We start from the raw sequence: 23,609 nt of genomic DNA, 5'->3' as shown, positions 1-23,609 counted from the left end.
AACAAAGTGTGATTTATTTATTTATTTAATATTGTCACTTTTGGTCCTCCATCGGACTTGAGCATCCTCTTGTTGTCCACTCCCCCTGCCTCGCCTCTCTCTTTACCTTGTATTCAATCCAGCTGTGCACGCCTCCTCCCTTGCTATTGGAGTGGAGGATTAGCGAGGGATCGGCAGACAGCTTTGCCTCGGCTCGCACAGCTTGACTTGCTGGCTGCTCAGCCACCGATGAGCACTGTCTTGAATAGGAATCCAATCAAATCGGATTTCCACTCTGAAATGAAGGTAGGAAACATGTCTGGCATGAGAGACGCGAAAGCAGAGGAGGACTTCTGACTCTTCATCTCTGGGTCTTTCGCCTGCGCGCCTCGGACAGAGAAGAAAGAGGAACTAAAGGAGCCCACCGAAGGAGGGATGTCGCGATGCTGTGCACCAGAAGGACTAAAACTTTGGTGTCAACATGCGTGGTACTGAGTGGCATGACCAACATCTTATGTCTACTTTACGTCGGCTGGATTACCAACTATGTGGCGAACAGCGGTCCTAAAGTTGCGGAGATGAGCGGCGAGGCGGAGAGAAAGTTAGAGGAGGACAGCAAAGGAGAGACCCTGAGGATAATCGAGAGGCTGGACAAGCTGGAGAGCGTCGTCAATGAACACATCAAAGGTCAGCACATGCAAGCTCGGGGATGTTGTGCACACAGTTCATTATCGAGCAGAATGAGAGTGCGTGCCCCCCAGCAGCATCACACACTTGGGCTTAATGATACATGATGTCTACTTAGAACAGCACGAACTAAACACCCCCATGGGTAGATTGGCAATGACGTTTTTGGAAAGGATTAGTCGCATTTCAGCGAATGCGATATCCAAAACATTGCTTGGAAAAGTTTTCAAAAGTTCTTTAACACTCCAAACCAGTGTTGTCACACTTGTCACACTTGTTTCATCTTCCAAACTGCTTCTCACAAAATGTAGATAAGAAACACACACATTATACGTATATATATATGCATATAGTATATATACATAGTCATGTTGTCAAAACAACAATGTACATTATTTATGAATATAACGGTAAAATTTGGGGATCTACTGTCGTGACACAATTTGACTCTTCTAGATGATGACATAAACTCAAACTAGTGACTTTTTATAAAAAGAAAATATGCACATGCTTTCTTATGCGGGGTGCGAATTGTACATTTTAAAATTCAATGCCCCTCATAGCACCCATGTCTGTCATCAAATCTTTTTGGGATGCGAGACGGTGATATTGTATGTCTTGCTTTATTTGCACCATTTTAACTTTTAGGAGATTCTGAAATTTGAATATCACTGGTTTTAGAAACAGTTCATTGATGTGTTCAATGTTGTTCGCAAATCTAATAGCTCTTATATGCTTAGTGAATAATGGTTGTGGATTACTCCTGTGTTTACTCCGCCACAAAACAAGAAAAAATGAGAAATAGACGAAAATCGACTTGGGACGAATTCCGATTTGTTCGAGAACCAGGACGTTCAAAAACCGAGGTTGACTGTAAAAGGGAGAGCTCATTGGTTATTGGCTAGTGGATGCATACCACAGTTTGTTGCAGTATAGGTTCTATTTTATGCGCCTTTTAATCCGGTGTGCCCTATATATAAAATAATTTCTAAAATAAAAAATTCTATGAGGGTGCGCCTTATAATCCAGTGCGCCTTATTGTGCGAAAAAAACTGTAGAATTTTCGGCGAAGCAACAGTCTTGGCATAGACGAGCATATTGCTTTATGTTGTGCTTCTCATGAATTGTTTTTCCACAACAAATTGTTAAAGTTGGCTCAGTCATTTCAAACTAGCAGAGTGCATCCCAGTGACGAAATCGTCTCTCTGTCCGTCACAGAAGCACGTCCATCTTGCAGACAAAGAACGAGGGACAAGAAAGTTTAAAGAAATGGACGTACTGACGATAGACAGAAGTATTTTTTTGTCCGTCTGTGTAATAATCACTAACTGGGTCATGCGCCGACAGACCTTTAAGTCCATCAAATCCCCATTTCACTGACGACTGACAGAAACACACCCAGTTTATTTTAAGTGTGTTTGTTATGCTACGTTAACCCGGGACGCGAAATGAAACGGTGCGCAGGCGTGCTTTGCGACCTAGTATCAAGCGCAACTGCTTTATTATTGTTAAACCTCAAGTCCTGCCAACTATGGGGGATCATCAAGAGGAACCCAGCTGCTTGTGAATTTATGAGCCTTATTGGTGTGAACGACTGAGGTTTGCAGCACTACAAGGGTATTGAGTCTCACATTCTCCGAGGTCGTTTGGTACACAGGTTAGCGCTCTGCGCTAACACTGCAAGTTGGGCGGGAAGTGGCTCGTAATTTTTACGATGTTTATGTTCACGTTACTGTGGATTGATCAGGCGATCCATTTGGCCGCTTTTTCTCACAGACACACATAAATCTACCCACTGTATAATAATAATAATAATAAAGTCACTGGAATGTATTTTTATTCATAACAGAAATGGTGACAAGCTTTTTAAGGCGGGACAGAATGACATTTGACGGACTGAAAGAAGCAATGATGGAAGCGCTTTGAAAATGATGAGGACAGATGGACAGACGAGGGATATTAGGGACGGACTGACGATGACTGAGGGATGCCTCCAGCCTTGCTTTATCTTCACTTGCAAATGAATCTATAGATGTTGGGCGTTTTACAGAAAACACTGATTCTGATGCTCAATTGATGGAATCTCATCCCTGCAAGAGGATTTTTGTTTCCAAAAAGTCTCGATATGTTGGTCTGTCAAGTGGAACACGGTCAGATTCGGGTATTTACTTAGAATCGCTCAGTTTTGTTTCGTGTATGTAATTGGACTGGCTAATGCTGCAGGGCTCAGTGCGGGCCTTAATTCTCAGTTTGAGCTTTGCCTAGATGTGACAGACAATTAGAAGAGGGTATTGGGTTACAGTGGTTCGTCTTCTCCTTCCTGTAAACAGCTCCTACGATTCCCTTTGTCTTATAATGTCATTTTATTTTTAGCAGTCACTTTATGAGTCAGCGCAAGTTAATCCAGGTTGACAGTCAGTTGAAGAGGAGCAGCGTTCAGGATGGCGGGTGGATTATAAGGCTTGTCTTTTGTTGTGTAACATCGTTACACGGTGTCCTCAAAAGTGCATGGCAATGATTGAATATTTGATTTTGTTAGGAGCATAAATCCTACGTACACTGTGAGTACTCAGTGTGACATCACGCCACTCTAAGAATTAGAAGAAAAGAATATTGATGTAGGAGAGCCCTAAGTGGTGCATGCGCTCCCTTGTGTCCATTTGCCAGTTCACATTGATAACATTTTGATCTGACTCAAACAAATCCACCATTATAATCATCGGTCATACATTAGTAATTTGTTGTTCCAAAAAATGAGTTTCTACTCGCCTCCATTAAGTTGTTGTCCTTGACAGATTCTTTGGGGTAATTATGATTTTTATCAAGAGTGCTCCAAATAGATTTTGTTCAAAGCATATGGCAGCTGGGCAACAATATTTTATATCTGTCTAGTCATCCATTTTCCTCCATGTGTACAAGGCAAGGAGCTGACAGTTAAAAATTTAATTTGCAGACTTCTATATCCCTCGCCACTAATGGTGCTGCTATCGATCGGCTGATTTTCACGGAAAAATACATCAATGCCTTTCATTGCTGGTCATGAAAACCAATCACCCCCAGCTCGCCACTGTCCAGGAGGCATCAGTAATACACACACGGACAAAATTCTTGGTAGAAAGTAAAAAGGCAAAATACAATCTCTTACTAAGACTATGGATTATTATTTTGTGATTATAAAGTAATTTGTTGCGTCTGAAGTAGAAATAAAAAAGATAAAATAGAGAATGATTTGATTTGGATTAATAATCTGACATGATGCATTAATGGTGCGCCTTATAGTCCGGTGCGCCTTATATAAGGACAAAGTTTTAAAATGGGCCATTCATTGAAGGTGCGCCTTATAGTCCGGTGCGCCTTATAGTCCGGAAAATACGGTATTAGGAAATGGAAAACAAAGTATAATTCTTTGGGCATTACTTTTAGGTGTAACGAATGAAGTATAGAATAAATATAAGGTCGTTACTTCATCTCACACTTTTGAATTGTCCCTTGTAGGGTGATTTGGTTTACAGCCGTTCACTCACAAACGTACGACAAAAACTCCCCAAATAATACATTTTAATAAATAACTGTCACAACAGCTGTTGCTGTAACAAAACGCTTTATAGAGGATATAACATAAAAAAAAGAAAAACAATACAGCAGAACACATCACGTAGAACGTTGGCAATAATAAAATCAGAACGACTATCCATCTCTACATACGCCTTGTTGTTTCAAGTGATTATGGATGAAAGAGGAGAAATTCAAAGTCCCCTTTCACCACTGGATCAAAGTCACACAGCGCAAGGCTTGCCAACTCCCTGAAAAATAAATAAGGGACACTTCATTGGGAGGGACGGTTGACCTGCTCTCCTTCACTTCCACGGGTAGATTATTATTTTTCTTTTTTAATTTGTGGCTGAGTTACAAAACAAGGAGTGAACGGCACCAAATGGGTTGTATTGCACAGACAATACAAGGCAGCTCCTCAACTCCATGGCAAGGGAAAATCCACTGCATGGTTTGTGACACAGGTAGAAATAAGAACTTTTCCCCATTTTTTTTTTTCCTGTGGGTCCAGGAGATAATTTCGCTCCACGCCTGTTATTTGAGAGTACATTTGAACGTATTTGCAAGTACACTCAAATGCATTTCTGAGTACATTTGTACGTCTTTATGAGTACTTTTGATTGTATTTGAGAGTATGTTTGCATGTATTGCCCAGTTTACTCCACATTAGCAGATCCAAGCTTCCATACATAAGACTACTTGTTAGCATAAAATACATAATATGCAGAAGAAAAAAAGGTCATGATAGACTACTGGTTAGCCAATATATAAAAAAAAAAACATATCCTCATAAGGCAGACATTTGTTATCTGGATGTATCATGGAGTTACTGAGCTGTGACTTATGTGTACTGGAAAGTTACCAGCTCTGTGCGCTGTGTCTGTACTCTGATGGAGCAACTCTGTTTGTATAAAGTACTAAGAGTATTTACACATTGATTGATATGATAAAATATATCAGTTTGTAGAAATAGTATGTACACATTGCTGATGCTCCCTCTTCAGTAAAGAGCAAATATTAATTGATTGAGTGCACAAAGTTAAACAGAACTTGGAGTGATTCGAAGTGCAAAGCAAACTTCTGCTTTCTCAGACAGCTGTGAGAACTGACATCAAGATTTAGCAAAGAGAGGGGTCTTGCATCACCCATTTTTGAAACTCATCACGGAGAGACCATGCAGTGGTTTGTGGTTTCGTCCTGACGTATAGTGCCATGTACCCACCGGAATGCAAACAAGTCATGCATGCAGACACACACGTCTTCCAAATCCCAAACACATGAAAGTGCAAGCCATTAAATCAACCATTCGTGCATACGCTTGTCTCATCCCATAAGCAGCGAGTGTGTAAGGAGCTGTGTGCCCTTTGTAGGCAGTTTGTTGAAGTCACACATCGAATCTTGTATTGTGTTTGCCTGGCTGCGTGTGTGTCTTCATTCGAAGGAGTCAGTTCACATTTCACAGGAACAGAATCAAATCTTTGCATAGTTTCTACAAACCACAATGCTGTTTTTTTTACATTATACAGTATTTCTCCAGTGACGTTTCAGAAACAAACTTGAAATTGTCTTCCAGGGACCACAGAACTAGAACTGTCAGTATTTGCCCTCGTTTCAAATTCTCCTTTTTTTTCCACTACTGCATGTTTTCTCCCTTGGTGGGTAATTACTCTCGCCGCAGGTTGTAGTTTGAATCCAAAAGCTTTGGGAAGACCCTTTTCAGAGTCATAAATGTCAGTTATTTCTTATCTGTTCTTGGAAAATGTTGGATTATGTCATGTCGTTGCGACTTTTTTTACATCGTTTGTGTCATGTGTCCGCGCCAACAGCACGCTGGTCAGTGTCTTTCTTTCACACGCTCATCTCCCTGTCACATCAGAACCCTGGACAGCTCCTTTCTAACTGCCAGTACTCCTCCATGACGCACCGCAGTAGCTCACTGCCTGCCACTTCTGTCAAGGAGCCTACTTAAGCGCATCTCTCGAAGCACACTTTGTTGGTTCGTCTGGCTTGCGACCTCTCTGTTTTACTCTCCTCACTAGCTACTGTTCAAACAGACTCCCCATTGCTGACCTTGTCTGCCTGATCGAGCCGTTCATGAACTCCACTGCCTCTTCCTGACCACGTCTAGTGCCTGCCTGTCTGATCGATCTGCTCTGAACTCTGTCCGGACGGACTTATTGTCTGTTCTTTTGTATTCTGTAGGTTACCATCTGTTAAGAAAGAGGAACTTCTCGTTCAGCTAAGATCATTAAAATTTTACGCGCAGCTCGCCAAACTGCCAAATTACCATTGAGCAATAACAGCTTCTGGCCTGCAGCTAGACTTTTCACACAGGGGTTTCATGCAATGTTCTACACAGGATTTCAGTGAGAGTCTTAAAAAAAAGATTATTAAATCTATACAACTTGTCACTTAAACATATCACCCTTTTTTAATCCAAAAGTAAACATATAATCAAAAAACAACATGCCCAGCGAACATGGAGTTAAATTCAAAGAGCAACTTCAGTAGTAGTGACTGAGAGCTTCATTAGATTATTCAGCCATCCAGAGCCATTTATCTTATTTACAGTGCTGGCCAAAGGTATTGGCACCCCTGCAATTCCCTATTCAATTCAATTCAATTCACTAGGGCTATTGTTGATGACATCTTGTTGCGTCTCCCTTTTCTTTCCTTATTTCCCGGTCCCGTCTACTCTGGAGTGTTTGGAAAGAAATGTTAAGGTATGTTATTACAACTTTAAAAAGGCTTTCTGTGTACAGTCTTTCTTTGTAAATAAGAAATACTTTTAGTACGGTGCGTCTTATTTATAAAAAACACAATTTTCCCCTAATCTTTGCTCGTGAGACTTATAAAGTGAGGTTTATAGTCCAGAAATTACGGTGTACGTATTTATATAATTTATATAGTATAGTATATAACAATATTTATATAATGTCAAACAGGGTTTGTTTATTGTTATTTTGTATATTATCTCTGATGATTTAAGAGCAAGAAAAGATTTTTGTTTGAGAACAGTGTGTGAACATTCTGAATGAATTTTAAAAGAACTCAGACATGTAGAGCTATGCAGCGTATTTTATCTTTGTTTATTATGTTTGTTTGGAGATATCCGTCTTTGCAGTGGGAAGATTATCTAAGATGTGTGAATCTGCCACCCACTGTTGCTCTCTGCAAACCGACCTCCCTCACAGCAAATCCTCTTCACCTTTTAGGACTGCAGATTTTCAAAGGCTCGCTTGAAATCCCACTCCACAATCTCTTTATGTATGTCACATATCCTTTTAGTGGATTTGACTGCAGGAAGCTGAGGATGTTTGTGGACTGGAGTACAGGATGCCTGCACATTCATATAAATTCATTGAAACAACACTGGAGATTCCACTTAAAAGTCACTCTTCGTAATTAGTTCATATGATCGGACTGAAAAAAACATTTTCGGTTGAACAGGAGACAGTATTCTCATAACCATGTCGGATTTGTGAAAAGACTGTATTCAGAGCTGTAGTCATTAACCTCGTTGACAGTCTGGATTTTAATTGCACACCGACTAAAGCACGTCTTAGACAATTTTATTTCAAGAATGTTAGATTGATGGAAAGTATTGTGTGATTATAACATGTGTGCAAACACAATGTGAGGCAAACATCATTGGCGGCGCAGTTGCAAAAAGGTTGATGGGAAAACAAGCGTGGGTGAGAATGTCAAAGATGCTTAAGGCAATGCATTTCAGGTTTCTCAAATTTGCTCCACATCGGGAAGATATCATTTACAAAGGCAAAAAATATAATGTATATTTTTCACTCAATGCTTTTGGAATGACCTGACTATCCTGTATTACCCAGAAGTGCAAGATGTAAACAAAATGATATCATTAAAGGCCGATTTTGTGAATTGCACACTGTTAGAGGGTCATTGCAACTGAAACCAAAAGAATCATATATTACTCGTGTCTGTCCTTACGATTCAGCAGTGGGAGAAAATAAGTCTTTCCTTCCAACTACTTTTTATCCCTAGTGATTTCTGAATATATGAGTCAGTGAGTCACACTCTTCTGAATACATGAGTCAGTGAGTAACACACTTGGCTAATTACTCGTCAATCACAGCATTGACACAAAGAGATAAATACTCTAATTTCACACCTATGAGTTATGAAACGAGTTCTCCATGTACCACACACTTTGAAGCTACATATCTGCAAATCAGTGTGACTTCTACTGTTGCCATCGCGAGACCAGTTCAGATATGCGTTGTAACGAATTTACACAATAAATCAGGTGTGTTCGGACCTCTGCCGAACCCCTGAGACCGACTCGCCCGACCCCTAGGGTTCGATCGAACCCAGGTTAAGAACCCCTGATCTACTTTAAAAGAACTGAATCCAGATGACTATTGAAATACGGCCGGAGTGTCCATTTTTATAATGTGGTAGGGTCAGAAAATGTCTGGCAATGGAAGAACCCTAAAAACTTTGAAAGCTAATAAAAAAAAGTATATGATAGTTTATCATTCAGCTTCCACTGAGGTGCAGTAAAGGGATATTGCTTGCATCATTCAGGTTTGTGTGTCAGGTAAAGAGCAGTGTGCATAAGTTGAGTCTCAGCACAGGCATTCTTAAGTCTTTAATAGAGGCTCTGGCTTTCAGTTATAATTTCATTTTCTATTATTATTCTCATAGAGGAAGAAGTCATAGAAGCGGAGATAAAGAGAAGCACAACAGACACTTAAAGTATGTTAGAGATACTTAAGGCTATTCAAAAGTCACTGTGCAGACAAACAGCACGTCTCTCCATATGTTCATCTTAGTAAGTGAAGAGGAGAGACCAAAATTTGGAAATGAAAATGTTATGCACTTTGGTTTGTTGGCAAAACTCTTACCCCCAACTAATGACTTAGTCCCTGTGGGACATTGTAATCATAATCATCATGCAAATCCATTAAAAAATAGACAATATTTCTCGATTGTTCATTGTTTTGTCGGTTTTTTTCCCCCCTTTCCCAAGATCTAAAGTTAAAAATTAAATGTACTGCAACGTGCAGTTTTGGAAATGCCGGGTCTTCAAGGTCCCATGCCAACTAAAATCGTTCGGTTTGGATTTCGTCTAACGTATCCATCATGTCACCTCCCAAGGGTTGAATATCATAAAACTCAAAAGAAGTTGACTTCTGACAGAAAATAGAGGTCGTGAACCCTCAGACAAGCTGCTTCCTGAATTGATATGCATGAAAACGCAAGAGAGACAAATGATGAGTGAAGTGAGAGGAGAGTGAGAGGTGATGAATGCTTTTTGGAACACACATCAAAATGTCATGATGGCTGGATGCAGCAGTGTCCTCAAATCTTCAAATTATAATTTACATAATCCTCCTGACCTGATAGCAGAGTCTCAGACTGTTCTAATATCGGATATGCAACAGTACTGTGTCTTTATAGTTTAATCTTAAAAACACAATAAATGAGAGGGTCTTGCATTTGCAGGGGCTGTCCCTCTGTAAAGTTTTTGCTGTACGACACACGTCCAACTAATCTCACACAACAAAGAGAAATTGGACATACTCCCCAAACAAGAGCCAGTATTTTATTAGATTATGACAAAAAGAATAAAAATATGAATATATCATCTGTCTCAAAATTAGATGCAGTTCTTATTTCCCCTGTTCAGTGATGAATGTGTCAGGATATATTTATTTCGAAAGAGAATAATTTGCGCTTTATACTTTAGTTGTAAGGTTTAGGTTCTTGACCGAAGCATTTGCAGGCTCACTTATTACCGTAATTTTCGGACTATAAGTCGCACCGGAGTATAAGTCGCCCCAGCCATAAAATGCCCAAAAAAGTGAAAAAAACATATATATGTATATGAATCGCTCCTGAGTATAAGTCACCCCCCCACCCAAACTATGAAAAAAAAAAACGCGCTTTATAGTCCGAAAATTACGGTACATTTGTCTTCTTTTTCATGTCATTGTGGCAAGCAAAGTAATTTGGACACATGGTATATTTGTAGTTATAGCACTGGCATCCTAGCTTGTCATTTTGTTTTACAGAAATCATCACGCAATCATAAAATAGTTGAAATGAGTACTTGTCAATAAATCAATTAATTTTGGCAGCTCTATTGTGAACTTTTATACTTGCATTAGTGGGATGCTATCAGCCTAAGATAGAATCTGCTTGGAATTCATCAGATCCAACAGCTGACAGTACATAAATCAATGGTGAAGTGAGAAAAGATAATGAAAATGCAGGTCAAGGTCTGCTTTGTAGACTGTTCTAGAACCTGTCAGTAGATGTAAATCACAAGAAATGCTCAGCATTTTTAGATGGTGTAGAGGTTGCATGATATGCTGAATGACGATGTTCAAAGGCTGTTTAAAAAAAAAAACACCAGATGACTTTGTAAGGTTTATGTTCTAGTTAGAGCTCTTGCTCTTATGTATTCTAAATGTTCATGTCCATTGCCAAGCTCCATTTATGTCGATAAAAATGTTTCACCATTTTAGCATGCAGTTGAGTTTCGTAATGGCAAAAACACTTCAGTTTAAATTCTGTAAATTCAGTACCTCAGGGCAAGGACGAGCATATGTACCATATTGGCCCGAATATAAGACGACCCTGATTATAAGACGACCCCCTCTTTTTCAAGACTCAAGTTTGAAAAAAGACTATTTGAACACCACATTTAATTTTTACACAGAAAATAATTACAGTACATCTGAAACAAATGACCCCGTCGAGCTCGTGAAAGCGGCTGCTCTGAGGACCACGGAAAGCTTTTCCCTGACTATGAGCAATTTATAGGCGATTTTTTTAGCTCTCCATCTCCGTACATTACACTCTGTGACACCATATTTCACAGTCGCTTTGCAGTTGTTTGAAGACTTTGCCTCATTTATTACCATTATCCTTGAAGCCTGGAGTTAGTGGAGTTGTTTAAAAGTGACACAGAGGATGAAGATTTTAGTGATTTGGAGTGACACGGATGGTTTGGTAAACCTGTTAGCATATTATTTATGCTATAATTATCTGAATAACTCTTAATACGTTACATCAGGCACGTTCTCAATTCGTTGTTTGTGTAATGTAACGTTAGCATACCGTACAATTATTCAAACTGTTGTTGCCTCGATTCTATTTTTATTTTAAATTGCCTTTTAAGATGACATGTCTGTTCTTGGTATTGGGTTTTATCAAATAAATTTCCCCCAAAAATGTGACTTTTCTTCTTTATTATGCATTTTATGGCTGATGCGATTTGTACTCTGCAGCAACTTATAGTCCAGAAAATACGGTACTTGTGTATACATGCCTTTTCCCCGCTTTAATCTTTAAGCTTCAAAAGTACGAGTGGATTTTTGTTTTTGGAGTTTTCCATCCAACAACACATCTACAATCTTCTGTCTTGAGCTTGACTAAACTTCTCTTGGATTCATAGAGAGACAAACTGGCTCAAAGATGAGTCATAAGAAGGACATCTTACTTTGCCCTTGGGTCTTGGATGAAAAGCAACACATTTAAATGCACTCTTGTAGCAGTTACTAGTTTTAAACATGTCTACTTCAATTAGAATTCACCACACAACCTGTCTCCACTAATTCAACTGCAAATCCAACCTGGCTTAATTAATTCAGCCCTAAAATATGAAACACGCTTGGTGTGTTCGTACGTGTTGGCAGACAAGCTGAATGCAAATTTTCCGAAACACCTAAATTGCTGTCTCATTTTAAATGCTCCTTTATTAAACAATCAACACATGCCGCCAATTCTACATTATTAACTACGCTTGTGAACATCATGTTGAATACAGCAGTAATTTCATCACTCGTCAATGCCAAGCCATTTGTTTCAATACCACTATCACTGAATGTATTTATTTGCTTCAATTTACTGCTGTACTGAGGAATTGTTTTCCTGTTGTATCATTTTTATTACTCTACATTTATCCACATTCCGCACACAACCACATTTCACAGGGAGGCGAAGGATGTCAGTGTCACACCCCAAGGAAGGACAAGTAAATGTCAAAACGCAAGATGCTCACGCTCCAGCAAAGTATTTCTTGTGATGCATCAAATATTTCTGACAAGATGACAGCAGGATTAAATGGAAATAGAGACAAAAGCGAGACAGACGCGTCTGATAGAGAAGGTGTATTTGAAAGATCACATCATCTGAGGAGGACTGTCGAACTATACAACTCTGGTTTTTGTCAGATAAGTAGTTCGCTTTCGTGTCATTTGGTATCAGCGGAGCTTCTGAAAAACACAAAGGTATTCAGTAACTTCCTACGTTGCCAACGTGGCATTTGCTAAGAGGTCCGATTTCAAACACTCTGGTTGGTGTGAAGGTGGCGAGAAGCCAACTATCTTCTTGCACACTCAACACACATGCACGCACACACACACACACACACACATTCTTATTAATAGCTAAAAGATTGTAAGCAGTTTATCAAATGATTTGTCAATCGCAAGGCACATATAGAAAAATAAAGGAAATGATTGGCATTCACACTGTGGCAATAACCTGGAATAGTAGTCAAATTGTGCTTTATACTTCTAAGGAACAAGCAGTTGAGACTGCGTGTCATGATTATATAACGATTTGGGTGAGCCATGTTCTTTTTCTGGCCCCTGCAGTAATCACAGCAGGTAAACAAGATAACAGTTGGAGTTGATTTTCCGGCTCAATGAAATGTCCCTTTGGTGTGGTTACAAGATTAGACGTACACTACGGTTTCAAAAAGATCTCTCCGGGATTAATCGGTCATACAAATGTAAGCGCAACCCATGGTTCTGAACATTAAGAAGCTTAACCTCCTTCCTTACACAGCAAGACAAATAGCTTGACAGAGGCAGCAAACACAATATTTGGAATAAAATAAATCTGTTGAATCAAATGTATCATATTTTACTTCAAATGATTGCTTCATCTGATATCAAATTGTCAACCTTTTTCATAACCTCGTTTTTCAGCTTCAAGCTTCATCAAGCTTAAGACAAGAGGAATTAAATTTGATCATTCTAGGGCAAAAGGATTACATCCATTTATACCATTCTCTTAATGTGTCATCTTTCTCCCTATACATTTCCATTATCAGGCTTTTATCCCTAATTATGTCAGATCATCAGTTAGCCGCCTTCCTCTGGTCTTCTGTCATCAGTCTCATTGTGCTCAAACCTCCTCCATCTCGCAATCACTGGCGTGCTGCCATGTTCATGTCACCAGTAGGTCACGGCTGACAGATGGCTGGATGCTGAGGGTTGAGACTGTAAGACATGGGCCAGAATTAAACAGGATGGGGCCATTGCATTATCAAAATTCAAGAATGTAGTTCTTTTAACCTTTGTACCAAAGGCAGAGCACCCAGAATCATAATTGTTGATTAGTGTCATGCCTTTTTGAGGTCTTGTCCTCACTTACTTCCTCTGTCTTCATTTACAATATTTATTTTGACGTCCTCATCCTCAGAAGAACTTTTATTTTTTTCTCTTCAATGCATTGTAAAATCCCATGAATCACCCCCCCCCCTCCTCTCCCCATAAAAAAAAAAGGAAATCCCAAATCAACTGGTGCATTAGCCAGGAGACATTTAGCAATAACTAGTTGTTGTAAAAACATAGAATGCCTCATTTATTGTGAATTTCATTCACAATATGCTTCACATACTGTAATCAAAAGTACAACATTTAAAAACAGTTACAAAGTGAGATATAAACTTTTGTTACCTTACCTTACCTTTTTTAGGTCACATTTATAACATATCATGTATTCTGATATATATGTTCTTCACAGAAAACGAGCCAAAGTCAGTGAGTCTCAGTTTGAAAAATTAATTCGTTGTGTCATTTTTCTTTTCATCAAAAATGAAAACGGGTCCCACAGACCCGAGCACCACGCAAGAGTTAAATGTCTTGAATGTTGGCCAGTACTATTGTACACGTGCTTGATTCTGATCTCATAGAATCCAGTGTAATTTTTACATCACCGTTGTTTTAAAACATTCGAATGATTTAAAAATGTCAATATTCGATTTTGAATGTTAATGTGGAAAAAATTATAAATGAATGACCCAGCTCTTTGTGATGCATTACCTCCGCCCATTCACCGGCCTGTCACCTCGAGAAAGCTGCTCAGTCAGGCAGTCATAATTCAGTCCAACTCCAGTTGTAGTCTTCTTCCCAGCACTGCCTGTTCACGCAGTGCAGTATTTCACGTGTACTCCTAAAAGCACTTTAAGAAGGGGAAAAGCCTTGCTACTAAAGCCAAAACGACCTAAAATAAAACCAGAAACAACACAATAATTGAGGCATTGTAGTTAACATCTTGAAGTTACAGAAATGATGGACCTGTTTATTTACATACAAATCTTGGAGGCAAGGCTAAACAGCTTTATCTCCGTCGTAAATGTCATCTGCAAAGTAATTCAAGTGCTTGACATAATTACAAGTAGATTGAAAAGCAAAGAAGAACTAAAGAAATCTAAAAACAAAGTTGTACTTGACTACATTTGGCATTTTATCGCAAAAACAGGCCAGGAAACAAGTCCGTTTTTACAGCGTGTAATGATTACGTAAAGTGTTTAACAATGCACAAGATGGCGCAGGGTATGTCGTCATTTTGATACGGAATTGGCCTGACATTTTTCAGGGAATCAGATACCATTGATAATTGCACAATTAATGTTTAGACCCCTATAGACCCCTTTTCGTCCAAAAGCTGTTTAAATAAATCACTTTGTAACATCTTCCTCCCACTCTGTTGTCCCATAAGGCTTGGCAAGTTGCTTTTCCATATGGCAACGTTGTTTTTATAAAGTAATTTTTGCGATCTCTTACAGTTATTTACAGTTACAGTAAATTATCCGGCAATTTTTGCTTGCTTTCAACTCCTTTGAGCAATGTTCTGCCTTTTTTTTTTTTTTTAATATCCAAACCTCAGAACTTGCGATGTGAACCTATTAATTTTGAGCCATGGATACCCGCACTTCTAGGTACTAATTTTAAAGTCCTGTGAGGAAATATTCATGCTAATAATATTGTAATTTATGTCAAAAGTGTGAGGAATGTGATTGTGGTCGCCCACACTGCCATTAGCAATGACGATAATGAAATAATGATAGGGGGGGGGGGGGGGGAGTGTTTCCATCGACTGGTTGCTCACAGGGTGCCATTCAAGATAGCGCTGCTAATGATTGTATAGTTCATTCAAATTGTGAATGTGGAGTGTGCAGTATTATTTTTTTTGACATGTCGTGCACTGCAGGACTACATTGTTGTACCAGTCTAATTGTGTGGCTTGATGATAAAAACTGCAGCCACTGTGGACGCTGGCTTTGAGAGACAAAGCGTGGATATAGGACTTCATCACCAAACTGCTGAATAACACTAATTAGGGAAGTGGATCAGTAAACCATTCCAAAAAGTTTAGTGCGTTTACCATTGCTCTTAATTTAGGCCAGTAACGACATAACTATTACATTGGTAATAGCAATACATTTTTTAATATAGAACAACAGTACAGCACTTGGAAATGACAGTCATTCATTAAGAATACAAAGCTTTTGAAATGCTCAGAAAGGAAGTGCCGAAAAATGAAACATTCAGGAAGCAGCAAAATCCTGCCAAGCCTGTGTCACCTTTAAATAAAGCAAACTGTACCAACTGGAGCTGAATCCCCTCTGAGAGAGAACAGTAATCTCGTCCCAGCATCAGGAATAGATCAAATATGGATCCCTCTCGAGGTGTTTGGAGGTCGCCCATTGCATCAGTCTACCTTGGAGGAGCCGCTCGAGTGTATTTGTGCATGTTGTTAACGAGCAGTGTTTATTCACTGTCCAGTCACATTCTCTCTTCGTGCTATCATGCTGCTAAAGTCATCTGCGTGTGTGCTCCCTCAGGTCAACACATTATCTGAATGATTTAAAATCACTGCAGCTACCCCGACCCGCTCTGTCATTGTGCAGTAGAGCAGGGAGTCGAAGCACTCTTGCCTGGTCATTGAATACTTAATTGAGTTTTTCGTTGATGTCTTAACAAAGTGCTAAAATAGTTCAAATCAATCACTGCCTCGTTATTTTTAAGCGATTAATTCGGTATTTGCATAATTCAAAATTAGTATACAATACGTAAAGACACAACTGGGTCTATGAGGTGGGAGAGTTACAAATCTGCAGCACACTGAGATGGTGGACACTTTTTTGGAGTGAATTGCCTATCTCAGAGAATGGTTAAAAATGTTGATCTTTTCTTTTCAAGTTCTTGATAGTCTGATTTGTTTTGATTCCTTCCACATTGCATTGCAGCTTGGATTTCAGCCAAATTGATCCAACATGATTATGTTGAGTAGTATTTGTAGACCGTATACAGAAAAAAAAAGAAGAAATACAGAAATAGAAATACAAAATGGAAAATAATGGTGGTTCATTTTAATTCAAATCGAATAGATTTTCTTTGGTCAATGTGCATTGCTTACATCTCTAATAACAGGGGTAGAACTTGTTCAACTTAAAATAAACCAGTTGGGGATTTTCTTTAAGTCTCTCCTCTCCTCCACTGAATAGCAAAGTGTGTATTAGTTTATATCTCCACTTGTGTATAATATTATTTAGGTTATATATATTATTCCTAGGTCAGATTAGTTTCTGTATAATTTAAACAGCCATTGTCAAATGTCTCAAATTGTGTACATAAAGGCAGTCAGCTTGTCTCTTGTGGTATCAACCAAGGACATTCATCTGCCTCGAGGAATGATCCCTTCACCAGTCCACTCACAGTTGCCTCCCGGCCTCCATGTCATCGTGTCTCTTCCTTCTCTGACCCGCTCACTCTTGCACACTGTCATCATCACACACACAATCAGAGCGAATTAGAGGACCCTAACCCCCAGTTTTCAGAAATTCCCTGCTGTCACTCATGCAGCACGTGAAAGAGAACGAAAGAGGACAAGTGACAAGGATTCTCGGTGTTGGATATACTTTATATCGTATAGTCGCTCACAAACCCATGAAGAAGTAAAGAATGGCAATGAGTAGCTAGCAGTCACCTTGAAATTGTGTATTACCTTGCTGCTTGAAAGCTGCTTTTTCAGGCACCATTCAGAGGATACAATGGTGAAAACAATGTCCCCTCTAAATTCTGAATTCCCCCTTCAATTTAACTGTAACTAGAATGATACATTTGAGCCTGAATTGCCTTCGAAGCCGAATTCCCATAGCAACTAACAGACTTTATTGTCTATTATGTCATAGCCACTGAGATATACAAATATTGTCTTCAAAAAATCTTAAAACATTGCAGGCATTTTTGAAGAGTAATATTTTACTACTCTCATTGCTCTTGATGGATCAAATCACACATGGGAAGTACCGTAATTTTCGGACTATAAGTTGCACCGGAGTATAAGTCGCACCAGCCATAAAATGCCCCAAAAAGTGAAAAAAAAAACATATATATGTATATAAGTCGCTCCTGAGTATAAGTCGCCCCCCCACCCAAACTATGAAAAAAAAACGCGACTTATAGTCCGAAAATGACGGTACTCCTCAGATAAACTATACAAATTTAAATTTAGTTTAATGACAACTATTGTTAGACTTGATAGATAGGATTCTGATTTGCTCATACAAATTTTCTGTAACTATCTTTCAGGATCCCTTGAGATGATTTATATAAATTCTAAATGATACAATTCCAGAAGTAGAACAATAGCCATCAACCTCACCCACTCTTTCCCACCCCAAGATTCAGGCAACCATACAGGATTCCACAGATGTTCACTCTTTCACCCCTGGAGTCCCACACATTGTCTCTGCATGATAAAACTCTCATTCGCACAAGATTGGCCTGGAGCAATCATTGTTTTTACTGCCTGTGCTTGTTCATATACTACATTGTGAGGGATGATTGAGGCACAATAATCTGAAATAGTAGCTAAAATGGATTTGTTTTCAGTGTCAGAGGGGGGTGGAACTGGGGGCTGAATTTCTTAAAATTGTTTTGCAATAGTGAAGCAAGAAAAAAAATAAACAAACACAAAAGACATTCATTTGTATTTGTTTTATATTTCCTCCAAAAATAGGCAGTACATCTATACTGCAGAATAAACCTAGGTAGGCCCAATGTAGGACTGTTTCTACACGAGAGATCTCTGAACAGACTTTCCCCTCAGCAGGGGCTCATTTGGAATTTTGCAGACCCGTTTGAACCAGGACCAACAACATGGATGGGGTGCTGGGATCAAGGTCTTGTTTTTTTGTCTTCTGGTTGGCGAGTGGGGCATCATACCGGGTGATGTCATAGGTCTTTGGAATGCCACCATGTCACTGGTAAAGTGACTTTGCTCTTCTTAAGACCTGCTGAGGCAAGTGAAGGATAGTCCTGCAGTACATTAACACAAAGGCATACAAAAAAAAAAAAGAAATGCATTCTTACAAGTAAGTGCTAAGTTCCAATCACCTAAAAATAACAATTATTAGTGATTGACTCACCAAAGGTGGTTGCTGCACTGCATGGAGCATCTTTGTTCACCTTGTGAATGGTAAGGTGGCTTTGCGGTCTCAGTGGGCTCAGCTTTTCAGAGCATTTCTGCACCTTTTAGATAGTGTCCTAAATCTCTTGGTTTCCTGCTGTCCTTGATGCTTTCTGCCTGTGACGCTGTCCACCGAGTTTACGTAACAGCGCTAACCTCCTTAAACCATGAACCTCAGCTAGTGCGGGATGGCAATTTAGCAGGCAAAACAAAATATGTCTGCTTTGCATTGTGGGATTCATTTAAATATTTTTTTTTTCCTGTTGTCCGCTAAATGTACTCATTGATCTCCTTTCCTGTCCCCCTCTTCCCTGCTCAGGTTTAATCCTTACTCCTTTCCCTTGTTTGTGCTGTTCACTGTCCTAAAACAGCAAAAACATGTTTTTCCTTACTTTGTTTTCAGGCATCTCCTTTAAAGAACATGCATGCTCTTCTGTTGTTCCAATTTAGTCCCTGAGAAGTCAAGCTCGTTCTGCTCGTTCAGATAAGGAAAATCCATTCTCCTTTACTATTTCTATATGGTAAACATCCAAACAGCAACTGACACTGATGTGTATTTTTAGTGAAGGATGGCAGATGTTACGCAACGTCTTGACATTTGTGTGAAGTTGACATTTCTTTGGATTGATCTTATTATTGTTGGCAGGCACAGAGTAAGATTTTTCCAAGCTCACAAAGCAAGTTCCATACACCGCCAATCCATACATCATCTTATATTCGGGCCAATACGGTATATTCACACTTTCATTCACAACCAACAGCTAGCATGCATTATTTATAAATGTAGTACCACCCAGAGAAAAACAGAGAGAATATGCACATGCCTCCCACAAAGGCCGGAACTGAGATTCAGACATGCTCAGCACTTGCATTTCTTTCTCGGGAAACATTTTTGGTAAAAAAAAAAAAAACTTCCATAAGAGTACAGACAACCTGAATAAAAGGGTCTTGCTTTTTATTCCATATGAAAAATGTAGAAAACAACTGATTTATGTTATGAATATGAAACTGTCCAAATTGTAGTTTCCTAGGTGCAAGAAAGAAAGAAGCCTTTAAATTTGAGTGTGGATGAATGAATGTACCGGAACAGAAAATTGTACTTGATCAGATGTTGCATCCACCAAAAAGCTGACTTCAATCTTCTACTCTTCACTCACATGCTTTCTTGCAAAAACAAGTTGCCCTTAGATGTGTGGGTGAAAGGCAACACAATCAAATGCTGGCAAACAGCTCACAAAAGATGCACTTTTCCCGGGCTGTGATATGAAACGGAGCTGTTGTGCTTCATGGAGGGAATCTGAGGGTGTGCAAAAGGGAAAGGAATTGTCTGAGCCTCTAATATTGGGACACAAAACACTTTCAGAGGAAGATAATGGTCCAAGGACTGCTGCTCACATGAGATTCTCTGAACAAAAAGAAAATTATTTCAAATCCTTGGGGGCGTGGGCGTTGAAGAACTATATATATATATTTATATATACATGGCAGCACAGTGATACACTGATTAGCACATCCACTTTAGTGTTCAGAGGGTGCGGGTTCAATTCCACCTCCAGCCCTCCCTGTGTGGAATTTGCATGTTCTCCCCATGCCTGCGTGGGTTTCCTCCCACATTCCAAAAACATGCATGGTAGTCAAGTCAAGTTTATTTATATAGCCCTGGAGAGGGCGGGGGCAGTCAAAAAACAAAAACCCGGAAAATTCTAACATTTTTATATTATATTATAAAAACGTTATATATTAATATAATATAAATACTTCCCTTAAGTCTTCAATTCATCCATGAGGCTGGTTGGTTGGGGAAAACAAATGAGCGCCTCTCAACTGCTTATTTGCAAACAATGCCCAAAAAAATCTATCTGCACCCAGAAATATAGCACAGTGACTCATTGGACGATTGGAAAACCTTTGACAAACAACATCCATCTCTTCAATGTTGCCAGGAGTAACCAAAATCCAAAAATCAGAAAATATTAATGCCGTTTTCAAATGCCTTTTGATTTTTCTGTAACATTCAATCCCAAAGTGTGACATGTAATTTCAGACATTGTATTTTAGCAGTTGTTGCGTGCATGCCATGTTAAGTAATGGAAACCCATTAACAGTGCTCCAAGGGTGTTTATTATGCGGCTTTGAGAAAACTTAGGGGGACATGACATTTCACCTCCGAGAGCATGCAGTTTGTAATAAGCTTAGGAGGCAATACAGCACATCAAATCTCATTAAAATGTCTTTGTCGCCATAGAGGCAAAGCTTAGAGGCACTTCATAGCAGATCATTTTTATGTTTGACAGTCCCCAGCCAGAGAATAAAAATCAAACTCAGTGTAGATACTTTCAATGATTTTGCAGATATGTGGGTGAGAAACTGTACTTATTGTTTCTGTCGTTCAAAAATACAAATATTCCTTGTGGAGTCTCTTACCAGTAGTTGCACTTACAATCGCAGGTATTTTCATTTTTTGTACCCTAGCATGTAAGTATGTACACAAATAACTGTGATCTCACATTTTACCACATAGAAAATATATCATAACTACGGGCATACATATAGAAAGTAGTCGTTGACGGAATGTATAAATTTTTAACTCATAAACTTAGAAGGTTAAGAGATTTATTTTCAATTGTTTCAATTGGTTCATAAATTGTGAAGACAAAAATGTAATTAAAAATATGAGATAAAGCATATTTAGATAAACAGTATAAGGTTCAGCACAGGCATGTGTAATACGTGAAGTTTGGCGTAAATGACATTCACCCTGTGACCGTTCACAAAGCATAGTTTTGAAACCAAGGAAAAAGAAATCTGAAAACGATATTCATAAACTCATTTGTTCATGAACAGGGGCATTTGTTACCCAAGGTGGAACTCTTGAATTGAATTTAAGGTCAAATTGCAAATATAGCCAACAACACTGAGTTTACACAGCTGTTATTTATTGTGGCGGAAGGAAACCTTGTACCTGCCGGCGAGTAAAATCAAGTCTTGTACCATCTCGTGACAAGGTAGATCCATGTGCCTGTTGTTAGATCAAAAACACTCTTCAAGGTGCTTGAAAGCAAATCAACTTCAACTGACAGTTTGCAGCTTGCAGTGCTCAATCTTTTTTTTTTTTTTGCACAAAAAAAAACACCTTTTTTCCCCCCACAGATAAACCCCAGAAGGAAGATGAAGATGATTCATCCTCATCACCCTCAAACCCAAGACCCTCACTATTTGATCACTGGGGTCATGACCTGGGCCCAGAAAGTCGAAGAATTGCCATCAAAAAGTTCCGCTATTATGGTTACAACAGCTACCTCAGTGATCGGCTTTCCATCACTCGGCCGATCCCGGATTTCCGTCCGGACGGGTCAGTTGGATAGTTACTTGGGTGTGTTGGTGACAACTGAATCTATAAATGTGGTGGTGTGGAGTAATGTCATTCCTCTGCTTTATCCCTCAGATGTAAAAACATGTGGTATTCGCCCGACCTTCCTCAGTTGAGTATCATCTTCATCTTTGTCAATGAGGCCTTGTCAGTGCTGCTGCGCTCCGTGCACACAGCCATCCAGAGGACTCCATCTCATTTACTCAAGGAGATTATACTAGTTGATGACCACAGCACTAACGGTAAGAGTTACCAACCGTCCTCAATCCTTTTATAATGATTTAAGACAGATGATTCAGACTGATTGCAACATTGTGTAAATATTAGGGTTGCAAAGATGCACGAAATTCACAGTTCGATTTGGTTTGATACGTTGGTTGGATATTTCTTCGATACAGAGCAAATAGAACATGTTCAAGACTTTTTTAACTTAGATACCCCTGCGTTCCCCCTGATACAAGACGTGAGGATAGCTTGATATCATGTCATATTTGCTCATTCTGAGTCCTGGCTAAAACATCCCTGTCTCATCATCCTCAGGTCCCGTGGGCCAATGTTCACTCATGCTCCAGGAGCTGTTAGTATTCCACGCTAATTCAGATTATGTGATAAAGTAAACTGTGCGTGCATGCCCATTTCTGAGCAGTACAAAAATAATAAGACATGCCTCTCGTTAAATGTTATTGAATTTGATGAGCTAATAAAATATAACGGATGTGGTCAAACCGATCAGACCTGTAGCACTCAACCGTAAATCCTCAAGTAGATGGCAATATCCCAAATTTGGAGGCAAATATTTCATATGAAAATCCTGTATCGTTAGTTCTCATAGTAAAGTTGTGACTTCTGCAAATCAGTGTGACTTCTGCTGTTGCTTTTGTGAGACAGGTTTAGATATGCGTCATCACAAATATACACAATGAATCAGGTGTGTTCAGATCTCCGTAGAGGAGGCCCTGCCGAACCCCTGAGACCAACTCACCGAACCCCGAGGGTTCCATTGAGCCCAGGTTAAGAACCACTGTGCTAAGTGCTTCTGGTAAACCAATCTAATGAACTGTGACCTTTATCTGGCTGAAAGTGCTTCTTTTATATCCAGTCAAAATATCTTATTTCTAGTCAAAACAAAATAAAATTGGAATATGAGTGAAAAATGGGAATTGAGAGGGGGAGGAAATCATAGTACCCAAAGAAAATCCACACAGGTAGGAGGAGACTTCCAAACTCCACACAGGAAGGCCACAATCCAGATTTGAATCCTTGACTTCCGCACTAAAATGTGCTAACCGTGGGCCCGCCATGAAATCTGACTGTCAAAGAATTGACTTGAGTTGATATTTAATGCTTGGATGTATCCAATTTTATGACCTGAAGCGCACACCACATAGTTTTTTCAAATACTCCAAAATGTGGGGAAAATATGCTCATCTTGTGCTCATCAAAATGTGGCTCATTAAGGAGAAACGGGCAGGAGAATCTAGGTTGGTAG

At 39.3% G+C, this 23,609-nt stretch overlaps 1 protein-coding gene across 2 annotated transcripts in view; it reads left to right on the top strand.

Annotated features, from left to right (window-relative positions):
- The first annotated feature begins 224 nt into the window (after positions 1 to 224).
- The window catches only part of galnt18a (UDP-N-acetyl-alpha-D-galactosamine:polypeptide N-acetylgalactosaminyltransferase 18a), a 43,735-nt gene continuing 20,350 nt past the window's right edge, over positions 225 to 23,609 (top strand). For both annotated transcript variants that reach the window (XM_061284329.1, XM_061284328.1), the window contains exons 1-3: positions 225 to 666; positions 21,901 to 22,102; positions 22,196 to 22,362. In XM_061284329.1, coding sequence (XP_061140313.1) covers positions 423 to 666; positions 21,901 to 22,102; positions 22,196 to 22,362 — 613 coding nt within the window. In that variant the 5' untranslated portion in view covers positions 225 to 422. The remainder of the gene's footprint in view (positions 667 to 21,900; positions 22,103 to 22,195; positions 22,363 to 23,609) is intronic.

The sequence above is a fragment of the Syngnathus typhle genome, linkage group LG7 (genome assembly GCF_033458585.1).
Source record: "Syngnathus typhle isolate RoL2023-S1 ecotype Sweden linkage group LG7, RoL_Styp_1.0, whole genome shotgun sequence".
In the NCBI taxonomy this organism is placed as follows: Eukaryota; Metazoa; Chordata; class Actinopteri; order Syngnathiformes; family Syngnathidae; genus Syngnathus; species Syngnathus typhle.
The sequence above is the reverse complement of the archived record's forward strand: the minus strand, read 5'-3'. Positions and strand labels throughout refer to the sequence as shown.